Below are 26,697 nucleotides of genomic sequence, written 5' to 3' on the forward strand. Positions count from 1 at the left end.
TGAGTCTACTAAACGAGAATTATCCATAATAAACATTTGTCACATTAAATCACTTCGAGAAATGTAAATCTAATTAGATAGTTTTCCAGAAATAGCTCAGAAATACATAGCTTTCCAAGCCGATTTTGTAATAATTTATTGCATTGTTGTGAAGTTCTGGTGATCCACTACCATTCACAAGTTCATAGTTTGCATTTGTGAAATTTTGCAAGGGTGTTTGTTCTTTTTTATAGCAAATGAATGAAGAGCGATAATTTAAAAAAATATTTATCCAAAAACATATTCATATGTGCCGCATCTATAGTACCTCATTGCTTGCAACGACCTCATGGGTTTTTTGCATCCTTTTCTTTTCCTGTGCCCTCTTTGTAAGCCAAATTTGCTTTCGCTATTTTGCAAGAAATATAAAATTGAATGATTTGAATTGTTCTCAAACTGTACATAAATATTTTGTAAATGTTTCACCTCCTGTTTTAAAATTCCATAACTTTTTTTCATACGTGCCTCCATTGACATGCAAGCATCGCCCTGTAATAACAGTAAAGTAAAAATAACGTGTAAGTTAATAACAATTTGCAATAACTGAAATATTATAACTGTAATAATAATACGCTGAAGTAATGACACAAATGTTTTAAAATTATTTTTGTTGTCTGTTTTACTTTGTTAACTATTCTATACACAAAAGCTACATAACTAACCTTTTGTTCAACATCTTCATCATTTGAATTTGCTGTTTTCTCCATTTTTCCATCCTGAAAAATTGAATTTTAAAATTAATATTACTCATTTAATGATCAACTTGTTAATTTTAAACCACAAAAAATCTCAATATACACCAAAACCTGTAATTACCAATTCCAACTTGGTCATATTTTCCTCAAAGTCTTCAAGTGAAGTGGAGTCGTAGTCTTTCTCAATCTTCAAAGCCCATTCCTGAGAGCGAAAATGATCAATATTTAGGGCTAAGCAAGAAAAGGCATACTACAATGAACAAAAAATTGGAATAAGTATAACTTACTTGTCTCTTTTTAACCTTCTTTTGTTTCTTATTTTTAACCTTATCTTCTTTCTTGATCTCTTTGCTTTCTTCTTTCAGTTTTTTCTTTTCAGCCTTCTTCCAAATCGTCATTTCTTTTTTAGCATCTTTCCTCTCCTTTTTTATCAACTTTGTAATCCTCTTTCCTTTCTTTTCCAATTCTGTCATTGCATTTTTTCCTCGACGGTTTTCTAAATTTAAAGCCCAATTTTTTTCCTTCTTAGCATGCTTTTCTGCGATTTTTTTCTTCTTCTCTTCTAAATCAATATGTTTTTTTTCATACTTCTTCCCAAGCTTAAACCAAGCCCTTTTAATTTTCTTGGTGTTTTCATTATCTTTCAATTCTAGCTCTCGCTGTTTACGTTCTAACTTTTCTTTCATCTCCTCTTCCTTGAGAGCCATTTTTTCTTTAACTTTCTCTTCATTGTAACCTGCCTTTTCCAACTTTCTCCTGTACTTATCCTCCTCATTCTTTTTTCTATTTTCTTTCTTTTCTTGCTTATGTTTTATCGCGTCCACCTTTTTTTGAACCTTTTCTACTGCTTTTTTAGTTTTATCCCTAGCCTTCCGTTCCTTTTTTTCCCTTTTTGCTTTCCTTTTGCCAGCTCTTTTACTTTCTTTGCGTAACCTTTTGGCTCTTTGTAAAGAGTCAGTATAGAACTTATACATTTGCTGCTCTGCAACATCCCTTTTTAATCGTGCTTCTCTCTTTTTCATTTTTTTGTCTTTTTTCTTTTCTTTATTGCGTGCCTTTTCCTCCTTCTTTTCGCTTTTTCTAAGTTTCTTTTGTTCCTTTTCTTTTCTCTTTGCCTGCCTTAACTCTTCTTTCCCATGAATTTTATCCATTTTTTTCTTATGCTTTATTTCCTGGCGTTTGGTTAGCTCCGCTAAAGTGACCGATTCCATCTCATCTTCTTCCTGTTGCAACATGAAGACAGATCGGAATTCTACTTTGACCTTCTTCCACCAAGGTGCTCTTTTTTGTCTTCGTATTACTATACTTTCCTAAAATAAATTAAATTGGTTAGGGGTGACTGACAGCTTTTCTTTTAACAAGAAACTATCAATATAAAACAGTATGCTTGGAAACTTTCTGGTTAAGATTTATCTGATTAAATTTTTTTTTAAATTCATAAAAACAGCAACATACTTCTTGTGTCTTTGGTGCACTATTGTCTCCATTTCCCTGGGTAATAAAATGCTTCATCGCTGGACTGGTGTAGCTGCACTCCGCCTGGAAAATATAATCAAAAATATTTAAAGATCTGGAAAGATTGTTATTAAGACAAGATCAGCATTATACTTTCAACAAGTTATCAGCAATTAACTATATTGTGCAAATGATTAGAAGTAAAACTTTAATAAACAGTTTAAAAAGCATAAAAAGCAACAGAACTGTATACCAAGCATGCTATTCAACTAAATCAGCAATCTAAAACTAGCAGCTCATAAGAATATTTTAAAAGCGGTACTTAATGTATTTTGGAATTTTCAAATAATATAAACAATTAACTTTTTTTAAGTCCCACACAATTGTTCACAGATTTAAACAGTATACAATATTGCATCAAGCAATTTTCGAATTTCAGTACAAAATTGCATTAAACACTTGTGCTCTTATTGTGTTTTCTTTTAAACTTTTTAGGTTGTATTGCAGCCCTCAGGGTAAATTAAGTCTTTCTTTGGCCTTCACAGCAATTTGAGTTTGAGACCCCTAAACTAAGTAATATTTTAATACCTTTTGCTCCGCTAATTTTGTTTCTGGAGCTGTTGTTGAAGTCTGTTCTTTTTCGATTTTTTCTTCACCAACAGTCTACACATTAAATACCATATTTACAGTTAAATAAACATATTCTTTTGGAAAAATGATTTTGTTAAGGGTAAAATTCCAACCGCAGTTCTCAAAACGCACACTTAGATCTCGACAAAAAAAGTACAAGATGCGATACTTGCCTGATCATTGTTCTTCATTTTATCTTCTTCTGACAAATTAGTATTATCAAGTGACACTTCTTCAGTTTTCACCTTTCCCAACAATTCACTTGCCTAAAAAGACAAAATAATTTTTGTACAAAGCATAAAAATTTTTACTTTTTTCTACAAAAGTTATTTTATTAATTGTCCTGAATACTGTTCTTCCACCTTTTCTGTTTCGGCAGGTTTCTTCTCTTCTTCTAGTTCTTTGTTTTGTCCTTCCAGTTCCTATGTTGTTAAATGAAAAAGTTTAGTTTTTAAGTAAAATACCAACAGCGTTTTACAAGTACATTTTATGTGGTTTTACAAAATTAGTTAAATAACTTTCTACAAAACTTCGTAGATTATTGTCCTACCTTTTCTTCTTCGACAGCTATTTCAGCTTTCTCCTCTTGTTTTTGCTCTTCCTTTTGTCCTTCCAATTCCTATATGATGAAACAAACATACTTTACATATAAACAAGTTGAGACAAGTAAATTAACAATAAAATAATAACAACAGCCACAGTTGTTCACAACACATTAAAACTGCCTATACCTCTTTTTCTATTTTATCTGTCTTTCTTTCTATGCCATCCTGCAAATGTTAAACAGACTTGATTAGACATAAGACAGACAAAATGTAGAATATGTAAAATTTGATGTATTATAAAATGACATGATACCAGACTAACTAATGTATAAAAATATGAAAATATTCAATAGACTTCTAACATCAAAATAACCTTACCGAGAGAGAAAGGCCAGAGAGTTCACATTCCTTAAAAAATATGAAAAGACGATATTATACAACAGGCAAAAAATTGCTATGCCAAAAGCAAGTAGAAACAATTTGTTTAGAACATTGGTTTACCGGTTCTGGTCGGTGTATTCCAGTGCCGGGTTTTTTAACATAAGCCACAATCGTGTGTCCCTGGTAGACAGTTTCCTTTCGAATTTTCTGTACAAACAGGAATTTTAGAATTATTTGGCAACCAACAACAAAAATAACAGAAAGTTGACTAAGTGCAAAATGTTGATAAATTACAGAGATATTTCACTAAATATGCTTACTTCTGTGGGAATGGAAACAAATGATTTGTCTGTTTCCTGAAACATAAGTTTCATACGTTTAACTGAGTGTTTTCAGAGCAGTTTACAATTAGTGCCAAATAAACGGCACAGGTAGACCACAAAAATCAGGTTAATGTTTTCACCTTTTCTGATTTGGCATCAGATGCGAGAATATCTTCAATATCAGTGTCAATGTCATTTGCCACTTGATTTTCAGCAGTTGGAGTTGAAAGGTCACATGAGTTGACTTTTGAGTCTTCAGACTTCTTTTTATTTTCCTCCTGAACAAAGTTCAAGATAAATTTTGCCAGTAAACCAAAAAATACACTGCAGCAGCATGTGCGATAGATATTTTGTTTTGCACTTTGTTAGTGTATTTTTGTTGTTGTTTTCTTTTTTGTATAAAGCCATATACAACAACATTATTTACCTCAAACTTAGATCTAGGTGATTTTTGTAAATTTTATTTTGTTCTTGAAATCAACTTATCCTCAAAACTGAACAAAATCAAACATCTAACACCCATACTCTTATAGTTGGTTACAAAAAGCTTTTGTCCTACATGAATTGACAAAAAACTATTTGAAAAACACTTTCAGCGTTTTTGTTGTGGAGTACAAGCATTGATGGTATTAATTACAGGTAATGTTTATATTAAAAACTCTAATTTACAAAAAGTTTCTAACTTAAACTAAGGGTTACTACTTTGTACAGTAACGGTTAAAGCAGTTTACAACTGATAAGACTGAAATCTAGGTCCGCGTAAAGTAAATGAAAAATATTTTCACCTTTTTTGACTTGGCATCAGATGCTAAAATATCTTCAATATCAGTGTCAATGTCATTTGCCACTGGATTTTCAGCAGTTGGAGTTGAAAGGTCACATGAGTTAACTTTTGAGTCTTCAGACTTCTTTTTATTTTCCTCCTGAACAAAGTTCAAGATATACTTTTGCCAGTAAACCAAAAAATACACTGCAGCAGCATGTGGAATAGATATTTTGTTTTGCACTTTGTTAATGTATTTTTGTTGTTGTTTTCTTTTTTTTATAAAGCCATATATAGTAATACTATTTAACTCAAACACACCCAACCAGATTTATATCAAAGTGATTTTTGTAAAATTTATTTTGTTCTTGAAATCAACTTATCCAGAAATTTGAACAAAATCAAAATATCTAAACCCATACTCTTATAGTTGTAACAAAAAGCTTTTGTTCCACATGTTTTGACAAAAAAACTATTTAAAGGATAATTTCAGCGTTTTTCTTTTGGAGTACAAGCATTATGGGCTACTACTTTGTACAAGACTGAAATCTAGGTCCGCATAAAGTAAATAAAAAATATTTTCACCTTTTTTGACTTGGCATCAGATGCTAAAATATCTTCAATGTCATTGTCAGTGTCATTTGCCACTCGATTTTCCACAGGTGGAGTTGGAAGGTCCCATGAGTTGACTTTTGAGTCTTCAGACTTCTTTTTATTTTCCTCCTGAACAAACTTCAAGATAAATTTTGCCAGTATACTAATAAATACAATGAAGCAGCATATAGGATAGGTATTTTTTATATTCTGTTAATGTATTTTTGTTTTTGCATTTTTTCTGTTTTCTAAAGCCATATATAGCAATATTATGTAACTCAAACAAACCCAAACAAACTTGAAATCAAAGTGATTTTTGTAAAATGCATTTTGCGTTTGAAATTGACTTATGCTGAAAGTTTAACAAAATCAAAAATCTTACAGCCATACCCTTAAAGTATATTTAAAATGTATTTATCCAGCATATATTTACAAAAAGAACTATTTGAACGATAAATTTCAGCAGCTTTTCTTTCTGATTGCAATCAACATTGACGATTTTACAAATAATAATAGTATTACCAGTTCAAATTTACGCAATGTTGCAAACCTAAACTAAGGTTTCCTGCAGTAGAGGTTAAAGCAGTTTACAACTGATAGGCTGAAAGTCAGGCCTATTGAAAGTAAATAAAAAATATTTTCAACCTTTTCTGACTTGGCATCAAATGCAAAAATATCTTCAATATCATTGTCAGTGTCATCTGCATCCGGATTTTCACCAGGTGGAGTTGGAAGATCCCATGAGTTGAGCTCTGTGCTTTCAGACATCTCTTTATTTTCCTCCTGAACATGGAAATAATAGGAAAATGAATAATAATTCATCAGTAAAACAATATGCCAGACACCTTTTAACATTCACAGGTTTTGTTTTTAAGACAAGGTGTCACAAAAAACATTATTTTTGATAATAACACCCAAAAAAGATCACCACACTTTTCATAAACATGCAACTTAATGTTAAGGAAAATTTTTCATGTGATATTCTTAAAGTATTTCAAGAAAAGAATTATTGGTTTGTTGTATTATTGGAAAACTGCAAAAATCAACCGTAGAATTAGGTTCTAAAACAAATGCATCACACTGGGCATGACTTGAGAGAACTCCACATTCTATTCAGGACCACATAACAATTATTCTTTGTAAAACACATTATGCTTTTTTACCTCTTTTATAAAAAGAACTTCTTTGAGTTAACATTTAATATATAGGTAAACCTTTCAAACACCTAATGGCAGAACACATAAACTTTGATACAATATTTAAGTGACAAGCAGGTGGCTATTTCAAAAATGGCGCTAGACAATAATTTTTGACAAAACATTCGATTGAAAACCGAAACCACACATGAACTCAAGAAAGGTCATGCTCACAGGCATATTTGACATGCCTGCAATACACTGCATATGGTATTCAACACACACAAACTCTGCGAGGGAAACTACAATAACACTCACATAATGGGAGCTACATTGAGGAAAGATGAATAACTAAGCACTAACCTTTGGAAAGTCACCGTATTTTTTATGAAAATCTTCCCAATATTCATCCTATAAAGAAATCAGTAAAACTATACCATGTAAATAGAATTATCAAAAAAAATAATAATCAAGCAAAAAGAGGTGATTATTTCATTGACTCACTCCACAACTCGCACTTTATAATTACTACCAAATTTAAAAATAAACATTACCAAAAACTTTTGACCCATAACATCATAGCCCATTCTGTTATATTCTTCCTGCCAGTCTTGTTTGCGCTTGCACTGCTCCACAAACATGTAACAGTGTTATTCAAACAATGTATACAAAAGCAAAGAAACAAGCAATTAATTTATTTAGCAAATGCTTTGTGTCTATACTTAACTTATTAATGTGATACGAGCAACCTATTATCTAGGTAACACCTCAAATGCAATGTCATTATCATTACTTTAGTTGTATATGATACGATTAAACATAAAATGTGGTACATAAAGACGAAATTGTAAATAAATAATAAACATACCCATTCCTCATAGGTAATTTTGGCTTCGTTTTGCAGTTCCTTCTTTTCTTCTGGCTCTTCATCCTGCAAGATAAAAAATATTTAAATCCTGTGCAAAAACGAAAATAGTTAAGTGCAAAATTGAAAGATGATATTTAGTAGCATAAAACTGAGAATTTTTAAACAATAATATCGTTAAGTCAAAACAAACCTGTTTTAGGCTTAGTTTTAGGTCGTCTGCTTCAGGTTTTATCCCATCAAGAGATTTCTCTTCGCCTGGTCCTGATTTGTTATCCTGTAAGGTGAAACAATTCTAAAATCAGTGTCATGTAGAAGATACGAGTACATCAGTGTAGAAGACAAGAAGTTCAACATGATTTTAACGCCTTAAAGCACTAAACAACTAAGAAAACAAAAGTTCCACCTTGACTTTGTCTATGGAACTATCAATTTCATCTTCATCCTAGAATACCAAATGTAACTAGTTATGAACAAGTGATAGTAAAAAGTCTAGGTTTGTGTCTTAAATTTTTACAATAATGACAATATATGATGTTCATTAAACATTAAACTTCATTAAACATTTTTGCCACAATTCTTACCATTGATTTTCCATGACTTCCATAACCATTTTCTTTATACCAATCTTTATACATTGAATCCTGTTTAACACAACATTACAATACTAAGTTTATTCAGTTGTATTAAACAAAAACATATTTCAAATTTCATATGCGAAAAAAACAGGTGTGGCCTCAGAACAAAATGAAGAAAAGGAGGGTTTGTAAGCTTGCAAGGGCCAGAGATGGCTAAATTCACTGAGATCAAACACTTAATGTAAACAATTGAAAATAGTGGGGATTGTGGAAGAAAAGTAAAGAAAATAATGCAAATTGGTGGAAAAAAAGGGAGAAATATCTTGGGAGTGATGTTTGACAAAAGGTTATCACCAAAATATTGGGAAAAAGACATAATGCAAAAGATTGCAGTTAGAGTAGGTATGTTGTATGGATTTGAGATGATATCTCTGGACAAGATACAAGTTAACATGACAGAATTAGTTGTAGAAATAAAAAAGTAAAGGCCTGTGCTAGGGTTACAAAGACGAATAAAACTAAAAAAAGGAAAAGATTAGAGGCACTGTTGGCATAACAAGGATCGAAAAGAAGTTGAGAAAGTCGAGATTGAGATGGTATGATCATGTGAGAAGGATAAGTCAGCAGGTAGAATGGTAGATGTTGCAGATGAATTTGTTAGATAAAAGGAGAAGACTAAACTTTAGATACATAGACGGTTGGGCGTGAATACTGAATATAGTAAACATGCTGTAGGTAGATGCAATAGATGTTTCAGAAAAAGATAACAGAACAGAGAAACATAAATAAAAGCCATTTGCTATAACAGCCTTGAATGATAGCAAAATGCTGTAAGACAAATGGAGAGAAAAACACATTCCACAATAAATGATATTTCGTGCTCACCAACTGCTTTTTGCTTGTCAATTTAAGTCCTTCCAGTGATTTTTGAAACTCAACAAACTTTTCAGTCTATACACATAAAACAAAACAATATTCAAAATTGGGAAGCAAAATTGTTTTTGAATCATATGGTAAAATAGGAAAAACAGACTTACCCAGGTTTTCGAGTTTTGGGCAGACTGTTTTTCTATTTTTTTCTCAGATTGCTCCATAAGAGTTTGCAGCTTTAACATTTTTTGCTCCATTGCTTCCTCGAAACCTTGGATGAGTTGTTTGCAGTAAACAGCATCCTGCTTCATAATAAACAAATATGAGACATTCATAAAATTTGATGAAATGAGACAATGATGAAAGTTGGAGAAACCTGATCTACTTTAGAAGGTCCGGGATGAGAAGCAGACGATGACTTGTTTTTGTTCTCTCTCCTGGAAAAACTGTTTGTCTCCAGTTCTTTGTCTGATGCATCAAGCTCATTCTGCAAACAAGACATAGAAAAAAAGCAATCATTCACTGCTTCAAAACTGTTTGTTATAAATTTTGATTGCTATACCATGTAAGAAATTTTCTGTAAAAGTTGTAGTCCTGTAAATGTAAATAGTTATCATTAAAATGAGATAACTTGCCTTAGGCTTTGACGAAGAAAACGAGTTCAAATTTTCTTTCTCCTTTGACATCAGCTCTGTTTTACTAAGTTCTGGACTAGATCGCTATAAATAGAAAAATGAACAAACTACGTTTCTGTATACTTCTAATCTCCTTTCTCGGATTGAAAATATTTAATTAGTGAAATCGAGCAAACTAAAAAATTAAATTGAAACAAAACCAACCATTTGTTGTTCTTGTGTACAACTTGGATCTTCCTGGTCCTCTTTCTTGTCATCCTTAAAACCGGACAAGGGTTCCTATAAACATAATCATTTAAAAAACTTTGGTAAGTTGCATGTAACATGTTAATGGCATATTCTACTTTTTGTTATATATCTTTAGAGAAAGGGAAAAACTAGGTAAGAAACTTTTAGCAGAATTATTCCATTCAAATCTGAAAAAATCCATTGCAAGCAGTTACTAAAAAATGAATATTTTTACCTTGAAATCCTTAAAAAAATCGTCTTTTTCCAATGAAAATGGTGGTGATAGTGGTCGTGCCTGCTCAGATATTAAAACTAGTTAGTTCTTGATTTTTTGGCTTAGCTCTTTAAATGAAAAAAAATCACATTGTTTTTTTTTTCGGTGACAAAGCTCTATGTTTAGTCTAATATTTCATTTATTTCACTCTTACTTGGTATGGTGGCACCATTGACATGGTTATTGACGGTTCGTCTACTTTTAATGATTCCTAGATATAAATTACAAAAAATTACATATGTAGATAATACTATTATGTAAAGTACAATTGTACCATATATGCACAAAAATTATAACCACAACAGTTCCACTTACCGGGATATTAAGAGGCGGAAGTCGTGGATTTTTTAAATGGTACCCAAAAGGGCGTTTTCCAATAGGCAGACCACCCATGTATGGTGGATGAGGCGCCTTAATATCTGATGGTTTCGGACTAATTTTGATAGGGTCAAACCCAAAGTCTTCCACAAAGGGTATTTGATCGTTCATAAACAATGGTTCACGTGGTTCTAGCCTTTTTGGAGGGGGAATTATTGTGCCATCTGGAGCACGTTGCAAAAAGCATTGTGGTGGAGGTTTCAAAGGAGGAAGCTGCATCATAAAATATTATAATACATGCAAAACTTTCTTCATACAAAAACTACACTAAGATGCAGTAGGTGTATTACTGTATTGAAAAGAAAATAATGCATACCGGTTTTAATTCAGGCTTCTTTTTCTTTTTTTTCTTCTTCTTTTTCTGAAACCGTTCATACAGAAGTTACAAACATATTTTACAACAAAAGAACAACTAAACATACATACTTCGAAAATCAATTGCCGCTTCCTAACATGAAAAAATACAAAAATAGACATGACAATCAATGTGGGGGCCTACTTTTTTGCCAGATTTGTCATCAGATTGTTGCCGAGTTGAGCTTGATGGTAGTTCTGAGTTAGCAGCCTAAATTTAAAAAAAATCAAAATTGTGACCAAAACTTCAACATTAGTGATACTGAAATTGGCATAATTATATAATTTAAACCTTTTCCATTGAAGGAGAATATGGTGGCATTGCAGAATCAATTCCTTGAGCTCTAATTCCACACTGTTTCCAATTGAAAAATTTTTTTACAGGGCCTTGGTGAGAGAGTTTTTTGATAATGGTATAAATGAACATGTTGATCATATGGATGGTCATTGTTCATATCATTTATGTAAATGACACGTTCAATTTAGAAAACTGACAAATTATGCAAGAAAATAGAAATTATTTTTGTTTCGTTTATTAATTGATAAGGCCAAGCTTACAAAATGATCAACGCAAATATTTTAGCAATATTCTGTTCCTCACTTGTGCATGATATTTTTCCATTTCCCGAAGTGTTTCTGTAGCAGCTAACTCTTCTTTTGCGAGCTGAATTACAGTGTCAACAAAGAAAAGTATGACAAGACCAATGAATTATTTTTTTCGTTTGAAATCATTTTATTTGAATTTTTACTTAATTTTTGACCTATTAATTTTTTACAGCAAAGCATCTAGTCTGAAACCAATTAACCCACCTTAATAACAGATGTTGCTTGAGCATTTTTTGCAGCATCAAGAAGAGAGATCTAAAAATTAAAAAAGGATTCTTGAAAAAAAGTTTTTCAAAAATAAACCTTTAATTTTATAAAGTCGAATTGATATTTTAAAGAGAAAAGAGTTGAAAACATATTAGAGCAAATAAATATGATAAATAGGATACCTCTTCCTTTCCTTTCATTTTACCAACACTATATGAAGATCTTTTTGCCTAAATGATAAATGTTGAAAAGAAAACTACCAAGTAATGCACAGCTACAAAAAATAATTACTAAATAATAAATAATTAAAACATTCATTATCAAGAACTGCAATCATTAAAGTTGAATTACCGAAGGTGGAATAGGAACAAGACTGCCAAGTTTCGACAAACTTGATCCACTTTTTTCTGGCAAATAGGAATTTCTCAAAAATGCGTTGTCATAATTGCTTCCGTATGGATCAAACTAAAAACGAAAACATATTTCGGATGGTGTTTATTTCACAATCCTTTAAAAGATTTCACAGAAGTTTTTTGTAATTAAAGACAAAAACCTTCAGCAGCCAATGTTTAACTAAAAACGTTTTCAGGGGTCAATTTTTAACTCCCCATACTCACCTCAGGTTGGTAATCCATAGCAACATTCTCATACTAAAAACAAAACAAAAAAACAGATAAATGAATAATGATGATTGTAAATGATAAATGATAAATTACTTACCTCAGGTTGGTAATCCATAGCAACACTTCCATACTAAAAAACAAAACAATTAAACAGATATAATAATTGTTATTCAGCGATGAACAAAATTTTATTCAGATTTGATTGATTTCTGGTGAGCATTCGTCAACAAGAAATAGTAAGAACAACTTACCGGTACATTTTTAAAACCCATTTCCTTAGCGGCTTCCACAGCAGCTAGCTCTCCTTTTGCAAGCTGAGTAAGAATTATGACTTACTTATTGTTAAATTATTTCAAACTATTAACAAAATTTGCATACAAAGTTCTGTATCTGCAGTTAACGCAATTCCTCAATTGCTAAATAAACTCATATCATCAGCTCAAAGTTACAAATTTCACAAAATGGAATTTAAAAATTAATAAACTTACACTGATTACTGAAGTAGCTTGAGCAGCTCTTGCTGCATCCAAAATAGACATCTTAAAATACAAGAAAATTTAAGGAATAAAAGATGACATAATAACAAAACATGAAAATGACTCTTTTCTCCTAAAGTCCATAAACTACAAGATAATAATAGCAAATAATGATAATATACATGTTAAATCATACCGGTTCCTTCCCTTTCTTCTTTTCTCGCCCATATTTTCCTGCCTACATGAGAAATTTGAAATTAATACATCACAATAACAGGTAACAGATTAATTAATGCTAAAGGCAATTACCGAAGGTGGAATAGGCATCAGAGGCCCGAGTTTTGCTAAGCTAGAAGCTTGTTGTGGGGGAAAATAACCAGCTCTGAAATCATCAGGGTATGAGTTTTCAAAAGCCATATAACGAGGATCGTACTGAAATTTAAAAAAATAGTATGTCATGGGCACAAAAACAGGGGTAGCCAAAAAAATTCAAATCTAGCTAACACTTTTAGCAGACTTCATCTGCTGCTCATCTTAATAGTAAAACCCTAAAGCATATTAACTTCCTAAATACGCCAAAAAAACTTGTACAATTGATTAAAATAAAAAGACAAATATAATATATGCAGCACTTGTTTCAACTTTGACAATCTCTAATTTATCACGTCATTACCAAAAAAGTTATACCAACATACCTCTACAAGATAAGGCTGAGACATGCTCTCCGCCATGGCTGCAGCTGCAAGCTCCTGTTTTGCAGCCTGAGCAATGATAGTATAGACATTTACTATACTTTTGCAGCATGTTATAATTGCAATTTCAACCCAAAAGCGAAAGCTAAAGTTCCTTACTTTTTGTGTTGTTAACATGAGTTAGATATAGCAATATTATAAAGTATACCTGTATAGCAGAAGATTGAGCATTTCTTGAAGCATTATGAATGGAGACCTAAAAGCAGAAATAATATACGGTATAAATCATTCAAAAGAGTTCGCATGCACAGTGCACTACAGCACAATATCATACCTTTCCGTTCTTCTTCTGCTTCAAATATGGAGCTTGGCTCATCTAAATATCAAATATGGCAGAGGAAGATTGTGTTTAAAAAAGTTGTTGAATTAACAGTAATTACAAAATCATTTATAGTCGGATTACCGAAGGTTGAATCGGCATCAGTGGTCCCAATTTAGCGAGACTTGATCCTGGTTTTCCCAGTGAAGCCTTGCTGGATGGAAAACCATTTCCATATTTGTACATATTTGTATTCGTTTTTCTTTGCTGAATACAAAAAGGGAAATACAAAAACGCAACCAAAAAAACAATGACTTGCAAGTGGCACCACTGTTAAAATGACTCAAGCCATTTAAATGAATGGCATGAAATGACTTCATTTGGGGTCCAGTCAATAGAAAAAATCAGCCTGACTTAAATGGGGTATTTCCAAAACAAATTACAACAAATTAAAAGCAAATTTTATATACTGAATGATTAATTATTTATCAACTTAAAGCAATCTAACTAACTAACATTTTTTACAGCCTTGAAGGATTCCTCAAATTCCTCCTGCCAAAATAAAATGTATTTTTTAAGAAATTGTACAGTATATCATTAAGGTAAAATAAAGGATGAAACAAAAACTTTCTTTTTTGTTCATATTGCATTACTCACCTCAGGTTGATATTCCAGAGAGCCTTTAACAGCCTTTATATAAAAAATACCGCAAATTATTTCGCTGATACTAGCTTAATATACTAAGGTTAGTTATAATAATTAGTACTATATTATAGACACAACATGGTTATTATATTAATAAACATGGTATTTCACTATGATGTGTTTTATTTCTTGACAAACAATTACCGCCATAAATGAATGAGGACTTTCATTTGTTTCTGTTGCTGCTGCAGCAGCCAAGTCTTCTTTTGCAAGCTGTATACAATCCATGACAAAATGAATAATATTTTATGTATATATTAAATCTAAACATTTATTAGGACTTAAAATAAACAACATTTCTTCCATGGCAAAAATTGTCAAACTTACATTAATGACTGAGTGTGCTGGTGCAATTTTTACAGCATCCGACTGAGGTATCTTGAAATAAAACAAAAATTAAATAAAACTGGACATTTTTTAATACTGTAACATAGAACAAACTTGAACAATACAAACACTGAACAGTTGAAGACCAAATAAAATTGTGAGTTTACCTCAACATTATCTTTCTTTATTTCACCCTCATCTTCCGAAAGCTTACTTGTCTACATGACAATCTTATGTTAGTAATAGTCTTATAACTGTTGTAGTATAAGTTATAACAGAATAGTGTAATTTCTAATTACCAAAGTTTCCACAGGGTTTGCAGGTTCACTTTTGGCTTCTAACTTCTTCTTTTCCCTTTCCATTCTTTTTCTTTTCCATTTTGGTATTAAGGTTGGTGTTTGAGATATATCTGCTGGAAAAGCTTTATCAAAGTCCTCCTCAGAAAGATTCTCCTGCAAAAATCAATTACAAAATAAGGCACTTTGCACTGATATAAAACACAGTGGAAATAAAAACTAACAAAATACTCACAAAGGAAGAAGATGATGATCCGGCTTCTTCCCGAGCAGCCATCTGAAATACATTATGAAGTAATATTGATAAAAACACATTATACAATGTGTTAACACACACAATAGTGCTAATAAGTACATACACGAGCTTCGTATTCCTGTCTCTCTTTACTGATATACGGTTTAGATGATGGTTTTGAAAGCTGAAAGAAAAAGAAAGTTTTTTAACTGTTTTTTTTTCTGTGAACAAATACCATACATATAATCAACTTTATAAAACCCACTTCAAAATACAGTGAACACTCACTAACTCAAAGTTAAAGGGATAAAGTAAATTATTTCGACTTATTCATGGTTAGTAAAACTGGTAATCAAAGAAGTAAAAATTTTCGGGTCTAAATACAGTACTATACGACACCGTAAGTTTAGCACAAACAAAATACTTACCCATTCCATTATTCCCCCTTGATGCTCCTATGATACATTTTGCATAATTAAATTTTTTAGTTGCGTATTAAGTAATTATTAATACATGCAATTTACAAATACACAGACACGTGTAATCATTTTCACTAAATTAATTTTTTATTTATTAACTAATTAACTAGTATTTTGCAAAAATCCAAAGGATCTACTTACTGCATCAGTTTTTGGACCTTTCTTTTCCTAAAAACAACAAAATTTCATAGAAAATGTTTCTACAAAAATGTTTTTATAAGAGCCATTTTCTGCAAGATTACATACCGGCTTTTCGTCCACAAAAAACAAATCACTATCATCTTCTAAATCCGTGTAAACAATTTCACTATCCATGGGAACTTCACCCTGAAACAATAAAAACATATTTTAATTAACTGTAACAACATATTTATGATTAAAATGAACAGTATGAGCTCTTCCTTTGTTGAAATGAAACTGAACTCACTCTTACCTCCATTTCTGGATCCACCTTTTCTTGCATCACAAACTCTTCTTGTCCATACCCAGGATAATTCATGTCCATCGGGGTGTTCTTAACACAAAATTAAGATACCAATCAAAAAGTATATTGGAGTAATATTAGCATCATGAGTACGAATACAAGGGGACTTAAAATAAACTTGGGGAGACAAATGATTTTAATACCCAGTAATTAAATGAGAAGTTTGTTAGACTAAATCAAAATGAAAGTTTGATCAATGCATGTATGGCAAGATTAATAATAATAACTTGAAGATTTGAGAATAAATCACATCAATAAAACTCACCATGGCCAATGCAGGATCAAATTGAGCCATTGGAGACATCATCTGCAAAAAACAAATTTATTAGATTATTTCAAGCATTCGCAAGTTAATGTTGACAAGCATGACAAAGTTATTTGATAACTTTCAAAATATGAGGAATTGTCACAGTTTTGTGTCCACATTTCAAAATTTTATAAATTGGAATTTGTATTTAGTATTATACGTACTTTGATTTAGTAACTGATTGGCAAATATAGTCAGCAATGGCACATCAACAATTGGAAAAGACAGGACATTGGAAATGGATTTATTGAAATTGATTAAGTAATGGATGAAATCAAAACATAATTGAGATTGCAATACTGCATCAGAGGATTGGGTTGACTTGGGGACATCTTATTTCAAAACCACTGCACAAGAATCCATTTACAGCATAGTAACCTGATATCCAGGTGCCATCTCCATGTATCTTGGGTCTACATCATCATCCTGAAAGAAAAACAAAGATATATATATGTTTGTTTATAAGTAAATATATTTTACTTATAATTCAACAATCGTAACGAGATTTTAGTTTTAAGCTCATCTATCAAGACTCTCACTAACATAGTAGTCCACAGGATAAACCACTTCTCTTGGTTGACCATATGCATCCCGCACCATGTGCACATTATACATCGGTCCTTGTGGTCCATGAAATCGATCATAGTCTGGTTTTTCCTGCAGTGTAAGCAAATGCAAAATTCAAGTCACTTGTTCCTATAAGATTCAAAGGAACATTTTTCATTATCATACTATAGCTATAGCCAAATGTTATGCTAAATTTTTTTATAGAAACCAATGATAATGTTATTAACCGGTGCTGGTATTTGCTTTGCTGAAAGTGGCACACTTGGGTCAAGATTCAACTGAAATATAAATAACACAGATATGAATTAGAAATATATTGTTATTAAACAATTTTTTAAGACAGATAGATTGTGACTATATTTCACTGTACATAGGACATGCTGACAGTTTTTAAAAATAGCTGGTTAGTTTAAGAGAATTGGTTGATTTTAGCTATTTAAAGTTAGATTTAGGTTAGAAGAAAGGTTTCTAAAGTTACATTAAAAGAAAAGCTGTGAAAAATCAGCTTTCAAAAAATGATTTTTTTGTGAAACAGTAACAACCGGTAAGATAATATAATAAGGGTCAGTTTAAAATTATGATAAGCTTACTGACCGCTGGCAAGGCGGACACAGATGATTTTTTTGCTGCATGACCTCCAAACAATGGGTGAACCTTCAGAACAAAAGGCAATTTATCGATTTCAAAATGAACGATTATTACTTATGGTTGGAAAATGGCATACAGGCCTACCACAAAATAAATTTATGTAAGTAAATATAAAAAATAAATTATGGTAAGTTATAAAAAATACAGTCATATTCAATATTTACCGGAGAATGACCTGAACGTCCGTATCCGTAACTCATACCTGCCACAAATTTTTAAAAATCAAATATTAAAAACTAGCTTTAGAGTACAATAGTACTGGCAAAATTAAAACATCAGTGCGCAGAGTTTGTCTATCTTAATCTTTTAAAATCACCATTCACTCGCCATGTGTTACAGGGTTACATACCAAAATACAAAACTTGCGTTGGTAAAAGGAGTTAAACAGGGTAAATCCCTAAACAGAATACTACTATGAAAAAGAGAACAACTGTTGACACAATGCACAAAAATAAATTGTTTAAGCAGCAAACATATTACTGTAATCCGACAAAAAAAATCAGAAAAATAATGGAAAATCTTTAATGATGTAAGCTGGTGCCGTATTAATTTTACTGGCATTAACTAATAAGGATCCTTCAAATTTTAGGCAATAGGCTACTTAGGGTAAAAACTTTTGATTGATCTTTTTGTGAAATATTTGCCTTAAATGCGATCCAATTAGTTATTGCAATGGCAGCTTCTATTTTACCGGCTGCGGGTTACAGAATTCGGAAGAAGCTACTTCGCTACATGGCTAGGTGGTTACGCAAATGGTATTTTCTCATTTCGGTAAACGGCGGCCGGTGAAGTAGACACTTATTCTATCGGCCGCCGTTTACTGAAGCAGGAAAACACCAATACGGTAAACGGCAATTAGGCTTGTCTTTGAATAGAAATGTATGCTAGTTTTTAACTTATAATGACGTACTAAAACATCCAGAAGTGTAAGTTTAACTAAAACTTATCCCCTCAGATTCAAACTCTCACTTCTCATAAGTAAATTACTAAGCTAGGTAATTGAAGGAATCTAATATTCAACTCAAAATGACATCCGCCTACTTTGTCCAAACTCTAAATTAATTTAAAAGTAATCCACTTCGACCCCATCTCTCACCTCTCATGACTAAATTACATCAAAAATTAATTTGGACAAAAAGAAGGCAAGCAATAGCAATATTCGAGCCCGAAACAAGCAGATGAGCCCCGATAGTTAACCACTACGCTCCCGCATCGCATTCTTCTCCTCGTCCAAAACGAGAGTCATAGAATACATCAGCGAAAATTCGCCGGTCACCGTATTGTGGTTCAGCCACTTTGGTAAACAGACGCCAGTTAAATAATCACTTTGTATTGCAATACCGGGAATTCAACTGAAGTATCTACTTTCAATGCGGTAGGAGAATGAAAAATTTCAAATAAAAGTTTATTCTATAGAGTGCCACCTTATTTTCTGTTTTTACATTTAAACAATATACTGAGCTAACACGGTTCAGCCACCATCCGCTTTGTAGACTTTTAATGCAAATTCATTAAAATCTATATTCTTTCGGTTGTTAGGTCGTTGCCGCGTTGAGCTGGTCGTCAAGGATGACACGTGATCATTACGACCAGTAAAACAACGAGTATCATATCACGTGATCAACTAGAGCCAATCAGACGAAAGTGATCACACGTTTCCATTGGAAACGTAACAGCTGGTGTAAACAAAGTTAATAGAAAAAATAATGGATTTTTTTACTACTGGTTTTTCCATTAATTTTGGGTGTAAAGCATAAAACTTGAAAATAGGTTTATTGCGTTAACATACGAAATAAATGTGACCCTACAAGCGCATACGCCTTCAATACCGATTGATACCGGTATGTAAAAGATAACTGCAGGGTACGGTACAACATTAAAAATGGTTAGCTTTTTGTTGTCTGCCAACATATCGGCAGTCAGACAACGCAATCACCGATTTATTTGCAGTATAGAACTGTATGCATACCATCTGTGATGGCGCTACCAGCACACATACCACATATTTATTCACAATGAATTAAAAACATTTATTTCAAGACACCGTTTCTTGTAAAATTGTACGATACAACACTATGTAGGCTATTTCTGAGTAGGTCTGCATTTCGACCTATATCGCTTATTCCAAACAAAACTAAGTTTAATTCAGATGCAAAAATTGGTTGGCTAAATGTGATTATTCGATATTTTTTCGGTAATACCAAACAATTTCAGTTCCTACAAAAAGCTTTTGCAGCACGAATGCTAACCATGTTCAACTTGCTATAGGCTACCTGTGTAAGACCCCTTGCCTTGGTTATCGGGAGTCCGGTGCTGGCATATTACGAAACATACCAAATAAATTACAATTAATTACCAGTACCGTGCGGTACCAAAAATCTAGCCCATTGCGAGCTATAAATCGTTAAAAAGAACACTTTGTCAAATTTTTAAGCTTTTGAGTTAATATATCGCGTTCGAAGCGAAAAGTAGTGTAAGTTGGAAATGCCAATAGTCAACTGCCACAAGCTTCGGAAAAAATTGCACCCAGGACTTAGTTCAAGTAACGGTAGGGCTATAATTGCCAATGATGCAATATTGCATTGTTTTATAATTGCCTAATTGCCATACTCTTCAAAGTTATTTACTGTCTTTGTAGTAACCTTTATTAACTGGTTAAGTGGTAATAAAAACTGTATTATGAAGCAGATCATTGGCGGTATTACAATATTTACTTTAATATTTCGATATTTCCTTTGTTAAAGACATCTCTTTTATACGATAATTTAAAAGCATAAGTTTTGTTTCTATTTGTATAGATATGAGTCTAAATTTGGCATTGATCTCATCATATATCTAGAGCATACCGCTATATAATCTTTATATATTTTGTGTATCATAGAAGCATTGATATAATTAGGCGCAACTCCAAGGAAACTAGTGACAATATCACTTACCTGTATCGTTTCAAAAGATTTTAAAACACAGTTAGATACTCGTCTGATTGAAATACGGGCAGGTTGTCAAAAGGAAAATGACAAGCAGGAGCGGGTTCCGTCAAATAATCACAATCTAGTTTTAATAAACGTTTCTCACAATAAGCCTAACAACGTTTAAGCTGCAAAAGCACGAAAACATTTTATACGGTATGCTCTCCTAGTACTATTAACTGAAATTATAATGCGACTTAGCATCCGCACACCACAAGAGAGCATTTTACAAATTAGTCAGTTAGTGGGAAAAACTTTTGTAGTTATGGTGATTTCTTATTACGTCATAAACCATTTTACGTAAAGACATTATAACCTGAATTTTAAGGTGCGCCATTATGTCATATCAAAGTTTCTGATATTCAATACAGCAATGGAAAAGTACAGAATTTGCATGTCAGTACGTTTCTCTATAAAACCTTTCTTTACCTTCCACCGTTACAAACAAAAATGATTACTGTAGTAATGGAAAATAAAAAACAGGATATAGTATAGCACTCTGAAGTTTAACTTTATGTTTTTCAACACGAACTTTCGCAAGCATAAGCTTGCTTGTTCGGGTATACTGCGAAAAGTACGATTTTCAAGATTTTCGCAGTACATCTAAAGAATCTAGCCTATGCTTGCGAAAGCTCGTGGCGAAAAATAGAAAGTTAACCTTCAGAGTGCCAAAAAATACCCTGCATTTTTAATTTTACTTCAAAATGTGGTTAACAGAGTTCATACAACATCCACTTTGTAGTAATGAACCTTTGGAGAGTTTTTAGCTATGAGAAAGAGTAGCCTATTTAGTCCGGTCAACACCATACTTGTCCATGGAACGAGCATGTAGTTTAAGCATTTGTTGTTGCCGATAACCGAATTTCGAAAAAGCTACTTCGCTAAATAGCTAGCCGGTTATGCAAATGGTATTTTCTTACTTCGACAAAACGGCGGCCGGTGAAGTAGATACTTATTTTACTGGCCGCCGTTTACCAATGTAGGAAAAGATGAATATGTTAAACGGCAATTAGGCTTGTCTATGAATTGAAATGTATACTAGTTTTCAACTAAAAACGACGTACTAATTTTCCAAAAGTGTAAATTAAACTAATCCCCTCTGACTCAAACTCTCACTTCTCATGAGTAAATTACTAAGCTAGGCAAATAAAGGAATTTAATTTTCAACTCAAAATGACATATATATACCTACTTTTTTCCAAACTCTAAATTAATTTAAAAGTGATCCACTTTGACCCAATCTCTCACCTCTCATGACTAAATTACATCAAAAATTAATTTGGACAAAAAGATGGCAAGCAATGGCAAGATACGAGACGAAAAAAGCAGACGAGCCCCGATAGTTGACCACTAAGCTCCCGCATCGCATTCTTCTCCTCGTCCAAAACGAGAGTCATAGAATACATCAGCGAAAATTCGCCGGTCACCATATTGTGGTTCAGCCACTTTGGTAAACAGACGCCAGTTAAATAATCACTTCGTATTGCAATACCGGGAATTCAACTGAAGTATCTACTTTCAATGCCGTAGGAGAATGAAAAATTTCAAATAAAAGTTTACCCTATCCTATAGAGTGCCACCTTATTTTCTGTTTTTACATTTTAACAATATACTGAGCTAACACGGTTCAGCCACCATCCGCTTTGTAGACTTTTAATGCAAATTCATTAAAATCTATATTCTTTCGGTTGTTAGGTCGTTGCCGCGTTGAGCTGGTCGTCAAGCATGACACGTGATCATTAAGACCAGTAAAACGACGAGTATCATATCACGTGATCAACTAGAGCCAATCAGACGAAAGTGATCACACGTTTCCATTGGAAACGTAACAGCTGGTGTAAACAAAGTTAATAGAAAAAATAATGGATTTTTTTACTACTGTTTTTCCATTAATTTTGGGTGTAAAGCATAAAACTTGAAAATAGGATTATTGCGTTAACATACGAAATGAATGTGACCCTACAAGCGCATACGCCTTCAATACCGATTGATACCGGTATGTAAAAGATAACTGCAGGGTACGGTACAACATTAAAAATGGTTAGCTTTTTGTTGTTTGCCAACATATCGGCAGTCAGACAATGCAATCACCGATTTATTTGCAGTATAGAACTGTATGCATACCATCTGTGATGGCGCTACCAGCACACATACCACATATTTAATCACAATGAATTAAAAAATTTATTTCAAGACACCGTTTCTTGTAAAATTGTACGATACAACACTATGTAGGCTATTTCTGAGTAGGTCTGCATTTCGACCTATATCGCTTATTCCAAACAAAACTAAGTTTAATTCAGATGCAAAAATTGGTTGGCTAAATGTGATTATTCGATATTTTTTCGGTAATACCAAACAATTTCAGTTCCTACAAAAAGCTTTTGCAGCACGAATGCTAACCATGTTCAACTTGCTATAGGCTACCTGTGTAAGACCCCTTGCCTTGGTTATCGGGAGTCCGGTGCTGGCATATTACGAAACATACCAAATAAATTACAATTAATTACCAGTACCGTGCGGTACCAAAAATCTAGCCCATTGCGAGCTATAAATCGTTAAAAAGAACACTTTGTCAAATTTTTAAGCTTTTGAGTTAATATATCGCGTTCGAAGCGAAAAGTAGTGTAAGTTGGAAATGCCAATAGTCAACTGCCACAAGCTTCGGAAAAAATTGCACCCAGGACTTAGTTCAAGTAACGGTAGGGCTATAATTGCCAATGATGCAATATTGCATTGTTTTATAATTGCCTAATTGCCATACTCTTCAAAGTTATTTACTGTCTTTGTAGTAACCTTTATTAACTGGTTAAGTGGTAATAAAAACTGTATTATGAAGCAGATCATTGGCGGTATTACAATATTTACTTTAATATTTCGATATTTCCTTTGTTAAAGACATCTCTTTTATACGATAATTTAAAAGCATAAGTTTTGTTTCTATTTGTATAGATATGAGTCTAAATTTGGCATTGATCTCATCATATATCTAGAGCATACCGCTATATAATCTTTATATATTTTGTGTATTATAGAAGCATTGATATAATTAGGCGCAACTCCAAGGCAACTAGTGACAATATCACTTACCTGTATCGTTTCACAAGATTTTAAAACACAGTTAGATCCACTTTCACCGAAATACGGGCAGGTTGTCAAAAGGAAAATGACAAGCAGGAGCGGGTTCCGTCAAATAATCACAATCTAGTTTTAATAAACGTTTCTCACAATAAGCCTAACAACGTTTAAGCTGCAAAAGCACGAAAGCATTTTATACGGTATGCTCTCCTAGTACTATTAACTGAAACTATAATGCGACTTAGCATCCGCACACCACAAGAGAGCATTTTACAAATTAGTCAGTTAGTGGGAAAAACTTTTGTAGTTATGGTGATTTCTTATTACGTCATAAACCATTTTACGTAAAGACATTATAACCTGAATTTTAAGGTGCGCCATTATGTCATATCAAAGTTTCTGATATTCAATACAGCAATGGAAACGTACAGAATTTGCATGTCAGTACGTTTCTCTATAAAAACTTTCTTTACCTTCCACCGTTACAAACAAAAATGATTACTGTAGTAATGGAAAATAAAAAACAGGATATAGTATAGCACTCTGAAGTTTAACTTTATGTTTTTCAACACGAACTTTCGCAAGCATAAGCTTGCTTGTTCAGGTATACTGCGAAAAGTACGAATTTCAAGATTTTCGCAGTATATCTAAAGAATCTAGCCTATGCTTGCGAAAGCTCGTGGCGAAAAAAAGAAAGTGCCAAAAAATACCCTGCATTTTTAATTTTACTTTAAAATGTGGTTAACAGGGTTCATACAACATCCACTTTCTAGTAATGAACCTTTGGGGAGTTTTTAGCCATGAGAAATAGAATTTAGTCCGGTCAACACCATACTTGTCCATGGAACGAGCATGTAGTTTAAGCATTTGTTGTTACCGATAACCGAATTTCGAAAAAGCTACTTCGCTAAATGGCTAGCCGGTTACGCAAATGGTATTTTCTTACTTCGACAAAACGGCGGCCGGTGAAGTAGATACTTATTTTACAGGCCGCCGTTTACCAAAGTAGGAAAAGATGAATATGTTAAACGGCAATTAGGCTTGTCTGTGAATTGAAATTTATACTAGTTTTCAACTAAAAACGACGTACTAAATTTTCCAAAAGTGTAAATTAAACTAATCCCCTCTGACTCAAACTCTCACTTCTCATGAGTAAATTACTAAGCTAGGCAATTAAAGGAATTTAATTTTCAACTCAAAATGACATAGGCTATAGTGCTATACCTACTTTTTTCCAAACTCTAAATTAATTTAAAAGTAATCTACTTCGACCCAATCTCTCACCTCTCATGACTAAATTACATCAAAAATTAATTTGGACAAAAAGAAGGCAAGCAATGGCAAGATACGAGCCCGAAACAAGCCGACGAGCCCCGATAGTTGACCACTAAGCCCCCGCATCGCATTCTTCTCCTCGTCCAAAACGAGAGTCATAGAATACATCAGCGAAAATTCGCCGGTCACCGTATGGTGGTTCAGCCACTTTGGTAAACAGACGCCAGTTAAATAATCGCTTCGTATTGCAATACCGGGAATTCAACTGAAGTATCTACTTTCAATGCCGTAGGAGAATGAAAAATTTCAAATAAAAGTTTACCCTATAGAGTGCCACCTTATTTTCTGTTTTTACATTTTAACAATATACTGAGCTAACACGGTTCAGCCACCATCCGCTTTGTAGACTTTTAATGCAAATTCATTAAAATCTATATTCTTTCGGTTGTTAGGTCGTTGCCGCGTTGAGCTGGTCGTCAAGGATGACACGTGACCATTAAGACCAGTAAAACGACGAGTATCATATCACGTGATCAACTAGAGCCAATCAGACGAAAGTGATCACACGTTTCCATTGGAAACGTAACAGCTGGTGTAAACAAAGTTAATAGAAAAAATAATGGATTTTTTTACTACTGGTTTTCCATTAATTTTGGGTGTAAAGCATAAAACTTGAAAATAGGATTATTGCGTTAACATACGAAATAAATGTGACCCTACAAGCGCATACGCCTTCAATACCGATTGATACCGGTATGTAAAAGATAACTGCAGGGTACGGTACAACATTAAAAATGGTTAGCTTTTTGTTGTCTGCCAACATATCGGCAGTCAGACAATGCAATCACCGATTTATTTGCAGTATAGAACTGTATGCATACCATCTGTGATGGCGCTACCAGCACATATACCACATATTTATTCACAATGACTTAAAAAAATTTATTTCAAGACACCGTTTCTTGTAAAATTGTACGATACAACACTATGTAGGCTATTTCTGAGTAGGTCTGCATTTCGACCTATATCGCTAAATTCAAACAAAACTAAGTTTAATTCAGAGGCAAAAATTGGTTGGCTAAATGCGATTATTCGATATTTTTCGGTAATACCTAACAATTTCAGTTCCTACAAAAAGCTTTTGCAGCACGAATGCTAACCATGTTCAACTTGTTGTATCTGTGCAGGAACTACTGCCTTGGTTATCGGGAGTCCGGTGCTGGCATATTACGACGCATACCAAATAAATTACAATTAATTACCAGTACCGTGCGGTACCAAAAAGCCAACCCATTGCGAGCTATAAAACGTTAAAAAGAACACTTTGTCAAATTTTTAAGCTTTTGAGTTAATATATCGCGTTCGAAGCGAAAAGTAGTGTAAATTAGAAATGCCAATAGTCAACTATCACAAGCTTTGGTAAAAATTGCACCTAGGACTTAGTTTAAGTAACGGTAGTGCTATAATTGCCGATGGTGCAATATTGCATTGTTTTATAATTGCCTAATTGCCATAATCTTCAAAGTTATTTACTGTCTTTGTAGTAACCTTTATTAACTGGTTAAGTGGTAATAAAAACTGTATTATGAAGCAGATCATTGGCGGTATTACAATATTTACTTTAAAATTTCGAGATTTCCTTTGTTAAAGACATCTCTTTT

General features: G+C 32.9%; 1 protein-coding gene across 13 annotated transcripts in view; it reads right to left on the reverse strand.

Annotated features, from left to right (window-relative positions):
- LOC143446838 (uncharacterized) overlaps positions 1 to 23,924 on the reverse strand; it is a 64,136-nt gene extending 40,212 nt beyond the window's left edge. For 9 of the 13 annotated variants that reach the window (XM_076946662.1, XM_076946666.1, XM_076946663.1 and 6 more), the window contains exons 1-67: positions 17,879 to 18,037; positions 17,661 to 17,720; positions 17,294 to 17,344; positions 17,043 to 17,156; positions 16,878 to 16,925; positions 16,458 to 16,499; positions 16,142 to 16,222; positions 15,955 to 16,035; positions 15,850 to 15,876; positions 15,658 to 15,684; positions 15,354 to 15,413; positions 15,230 to 15,271; positions 14,998 to 15,150; positions 14,866 to 14,916; positions 14,699 to 14,749; positions 14,516 to 14,584; positions 14,324 to 14,356; positions 14,183 to 14,218; positions 13,811 to 13,933; positions 13,682 to 13,723; positions 13,556 to 13,603; positions 13,351 to 13,416; positions 12,965 to 13,087; positions 12,852 to 12,893; positions 12,668 to 12,718; positions 12,431 to 12,493; positions 12,277 to 12,309; positions 12,174 to 12,206; positions 11,908 to 12,021; positions 11,739 to 11,786; positions 11,554 to 11,604; positions 11,345 to 11,407; positions 11,036 to 11,098; positions 10,889 to 10,954; positions 10,706 to 10,750; positions 10,327 to 10,602; positions 10,166 to 10,222; positions 9,973 to 10,032; positions 9,714 to 9,788; positions 9,510 to 9,593; positions 9,251 to 9,361; positions 9,042 to 9,179; positions 8,890 to 8,955; positions 8,011 to 8,070; positions 7,833 to 7,871; positions 7,620 to 7,703; positions 7,430 to 7,492; positions 7,116 to 7,187; positions 6,925 to 6,972; positions 6,071 to 6,208; positions 5,417 to 5,554; positions 4,854 to 4,991; positions 4,209 to 4,346; positions 4,066 to 4,101; positions 3,866 to 3,952; positions 3,743 to 3,772; positions 3,551 to 3,589; positions 3,370 to 3,438; positions 3,182 to 3,241; positions 2,993 to 3,085; positions 2,778 to 2,852; positions 2,190 to 2,273; positions 1,022 to 2,044; positions 856 to 936; positions 702 to 755; positions 466 to 528; positions 308 to 388 (exon numbers count right to left, since the gene is read on the reverse strand). In XM_076946662.1, the coding sequence (XP_076802777.1) occupies positions 308 to 388; positions 466 to 528; positions 702 to 755; positions 856 to 936; positions 1,022 to 2,044; positions 2,190 to 2,273; positions 2,778 to 2,852; positions 2,993 to 3,085; positions 3,182 to 3,241; positions 3,370 to 3,438; positions 3,551 to 3,589; positions 3,743 to 3,772; positions 3,866 to 3,952; positions 4,066 to 4,101; positions 4,209 to 4,346; positions 4,854 to 4,991; positions 5,417 to 5,554; positions 6,071 to 6,208; positions 6,925 to 6,972; positions 7,116 to 7,187; positions 7,430 to 7,492; positions 7,620 to 7,703; positions 7,833 to 7,871; positions 8,011 to 8,070; positions 8,890 to 8,955; positions 9,042 to 9,179; positions 9,251 to 9,361; positions 9,510 to 9,593; positions 9,714 to 9,788; positions 9,973 to 10,032; positions 10,166 to 10,222; positions 10,327 to 10,602; positions 10,706 to 10,750; positions 10,889 to 10,954; positions 11,036 to 11,098; positions 11,345 to 11,407; positions 11,554 to 11,604; positions 11,739 to 11,786; positions 11,908 to 12,021; positions 12,174 to 12,206; positions 12,277 to 12,309; positions 12,431 to 12,493; positions 12,668 to 12,718; positions 12,852 to 12,893; positions 12,965 to 13,087; positions 13,351 to 13,416; positions 13,556 to 13,603; positions 13,682 to 13,723; positions 13,811 to 13,933; positions 14,183 to 14,218; positions 14,324 to 14,356; positions 14,516 to 14,584; positions 14,699 to 14,749; positions 14,866 to 14,916; positions 14,998 to 15,150; positions 15,230 to 15,271; positions 15,354 to 15,413; positions 15,658 to 15,684; positions 15,850 to 15,876; positions 15,955 to 16,035; positions 16,142 to 16,222; positions 16,458 to 16,499; positions 16,878 to 16,925; positions 17,043 to 17,156; positions 17,294 to 17,344; positions 17,661 to 17,720; positions 17,879 to 17,914 (5,796 nt within the window). In that variant the 5' untranslated portion in view covers positions 17,915 to 18,037. The other 4 variants (XM_076946660.1, XM_076946659.1, XM_076946661.1 and 1 more) reach the window with 4 other exon arrangements.
- Positions 23,925 to 26,697: the final 2,773 nt, after the last annotated feature.

This window comes from Clavelina lepadiformis, chromosome 2, assembly GCF_947623445.1.
Source record: "Clavelina lepadiformis chromosome 2, kaClaLepa1.1, whole genome shotgun sequence".
Lineage (NCBI taxonomy): Eukaryota > Metazoa > Chordata > Ascidiacea > Aplousobranchia > Clavelinidae > Clavelina > Clavelina lepadiformis.